Consider the following 3,135-nt stretch of genomic DNA (forward strand, 5'->3'; position numbering starts at 1 on the left):
TCTTAATTTTGCAGAATTTGTGGTCGTATTTGTGCATGTCAAAATAACTGGATTAAGTATTGATTATCCTGGTTGATGCCTTTGACAGCAGCGCAGCCAGACTAAGGACCCCAGAGAGGCCGCGAAGGTGCAGCTGGGGAGTAAAATGACGTCGGAGGGCGAGTGGTCACAAGCTAATTAATATCTATTTAAGATTTATTTACAATAATGTAAGCCGAACTGTACAGTGTCACGCCCATACCGTTACTTTGACCGTGGATACCGGTTTAATATTAAATTAGGATAACCTATTACCGAATAAAATTTGATTAATTACTCAATTTTCTGTGTTAATTCAAGCTGTGTAACGCCCATTAAAGAGACTAACGTTCCAAGGCAACAATTGTTTTCTTTCAATCGTGCACACGCATTCCGGACAATTAATTAATTTTTTTAATTTTGATCGCCAGCAGCTGGACTAATGCGCAGAAATGCATGTATACTTCATATGGCTAATAAGGAGCTTTTGCAGCTGCTACAGTATCTGGATAATCAGCCGCAATAATTACCGTACGAGGATGCACGCAGTCAAACCGACAGTAAATTTTTTCGGCGAGACCAACCGACAACCGTGCACATAGTGCAAGCGACTGCCAACCATCCACGGATGGCTGTCACCTGTATCACGCATACAGTGCAAACAATACGTCCCTTCCACGGGTGGCTGTTATGTGAAAAAATAATCCACTTGTGAGCGTGGTTGTCGGTTGGTCTCGCTGAAAAAATTTACTGTCGGTTCGACTGCGCGCATCCTCGTATGTATGTAATCTGCTTTTAATCTCATGGCTCTTAAGCTCAAGCTTTATTAATTTTTCGTTTAATAGTATCGATAACGAGAAACTGTTAACGTTAAATCGTACCAGGTATGAGTACACGTAAGGTCAATATACCATATTCCAAGTTTCTGACCTTATTTGCAATGAGCGTTAACAGAAAATCTGAGACCGGTTCTGTCTTTAAACTCTCCCTGCTCGATAAACAATGTCGGCGAAGCGCAGTCAACGGCATAGAAAGCTGTCGATCTGAATACGCGGTTACTCAGACGGTTGCCGATAACGTACAGTTCACCTTCGTCCCGATCACTGAGCAGATAAGGATGGGCGTCCAGCCAGTTGCGCAGCCAGGCGTAGTCGCAATCACAATGGATCTTGCGGACGGCCGCTACATTTAAATCCGAATCTGAAGCATTACTTCCCCGTAAGGCATTCGCACCAAGCCGGTTCTCCAACGCGAGCGACCTTAGTTCGGGAAGATTCTTAAACGTATCAGGCTCGATGGACGCGATGGATGTCAGGAAGAAGTCCAGGCTTCTCAGATGTGTGAAGGGCGCAAAGTCGCTTTTTTTGACCACCAAACCGTCCTTGCAGCTGGAGATTTGTAAGTACAAAAGGTTCGATAAGGGTAGTGCGCCAATGCGGTATGTTGTTGACTGGTCTTTACAGTTCATCAGATACAACTCAATGACTTGTTTCTTAATGGGATCGACAGTTTCAGGAGACAGTTTGAAAGAATCGAACACTTCGCTGTAAAACACTCTGACTGCTCGGTTTGGGTTTGCACGGGAAATGCTTGTGGCTGTGTCCAAAACTTCCTGTAAAACATACCAAAAGGTTTCGAAATTTCGTTAGTTACCCAGGTCCGATTGTGAATTATAGAATTTTTCTTCGAGATTGCTAAAGAATTTCCCACCTGATCTGTTGCATTGTGGTAGCATTCAAGACCCTTAACACTGGTATTCACTTTGGTCATCCGTGCATACGATTCGCGGCAATTTGCCATTCCTTTCCAGCAGTTGTTCCTCGGTAAGGTGTTGCATTCCGCTTCGCTTACCGGCTGCCCCTCGAATGCAGGCAAAGCACTTTGCCCTACAAAGACAAACGAACTTTTTGCCTACTTAGCCATTTACCTTTGAAATTTTTTTCGATTCGTTCTTGTTGAGACCGCTCTAGTTGCTTTAATACAACAAATACGACTTTTCGTGACAAACCTGCTGCGAAATTCCATATTAAATGTAAACCGACTGCCAGGAGTAATAATCGTAATAAGGCCCTATTTTCCATGCTAATTCGCAGCGGGTTGTTCTGCTGTTTCCCGGTCTATGTTGGATCAAAAGTGTAAAAAATTTATCGGATGTTAGCTGGTAGCTTTTGTTGAAACCTGTATTGCGAAGACAAAGTGTGATGCTCATCATTCACTTGGTTTCACCGGATTCCACACTAGCCGTAGGGAATGCGTGATTAAGCTTTGCTAACCAACCTATCAATTTCGGCGTACCTTAATTTTGATTGTTTTTCTAATTGCCTTTCTGGCTAGCTGCCGAAATTAATCATCATGGCATGGTTTATTCTCCACACTAATGTGAACAGTAAGTACCTGCTACATGTTAAAACGCCAAAGTGCAAGCAGACCCGCAGGATGCAAACGGCCGCATTCATATTGTGATTAAAAAATAATCGTTTTATTAATTACTATAGGTTGTTTTATTACTATTCAAATGTACAATATAAGCAGGATTTAAAAAACAACCCCAGAACTTGAACTGCGTACATATTATTTCTTATGCAACACCGCTTTCCTGTAATTTCAAACGTGGCTTCATCTGTATGTATTGTACGTCTATTTTAGTATCGCTTTGTAAAGCACATCAAAGAAATCTGGCATACGTATAATATAGCATTTATCCGTCACTCTGCAACTAGTCGTAAAATACCGTACATGCGGCTGTAAGAAAAGATTAAATTGCATATTTTACTTCACCCCCTGCATATTTTACTATCACCATTTTACTAATCTTCCAAAACTTTTACTTACTATTAACCCAAAAATTTTTGAAATACTTACTATTACTTACTATTCCCATTTTTCCCAACCAATTACTTACTAATTATACTAAATAAATTTAATTTAATTATTAATTTAATGTTATTATCATTTTTGGGACGCTTGTGCATTTCATGAAGGAATCAAAATGTACTTACTGTATTTTATGCGAATCTATGGTGTAAAGGCAGAATCTAACAGAACAACTATCTGTATGCTGCACAATCTGCTTGCCAGGCTGCTGCTGCATTGCAGTGTTTCAAATCCTATAATTAT

General features: G+C 40.7%; 1 protein-coding gene across 1 annotated transcript; it reads right to left on the bottom strand.

Moving 5' to 3' along the window:
* Positions 1-837: 837 nt before the first annotated feature.
* On the bottom strand, positions 838-2,191 carry LOC129592684 (uncharacterized). The gene is made up of 3 exons (XM_055488777.1): positions 2,027-2,191; positions 1,729-1,904; positions 838-1,630 (listed from the first exon to the last, which is right to left on the bottom strand). Exons 1-3 carry the CDS (start codon positions 2,097-2,099, stop codon positions 950-952), a joined length of 930 nt encoding a protein of 309 aa, XP_055344752.1. The 5' UTR covers positions 2,100-2,191; the 3' UTR covers positions 838-949.
* Between the last annotated feature and the right edge of the window lie 944 nt (positions 2,192-3,135).

This window comes from Paramacrobiotus metropolitanus, unplaced genomic scaffold (genome assembly GCF_019649055.1).
Source record: "Paramacrobiotus metropolitanus isolate TYO unplaced genomic scaffold, Prichtersi_v1.0 Parri_scaffold0000054, whole genome shotgun sequence".
In the NCBI taxonomy this organism is placed as follows: domain Eukaryota; kingdom Metazoa; phylum Tardigrada; class Eutardigrada; order Parachela; family Macrobiotidae; genus Paramacrobiotus; species Paramacrobiotus metropolitanus.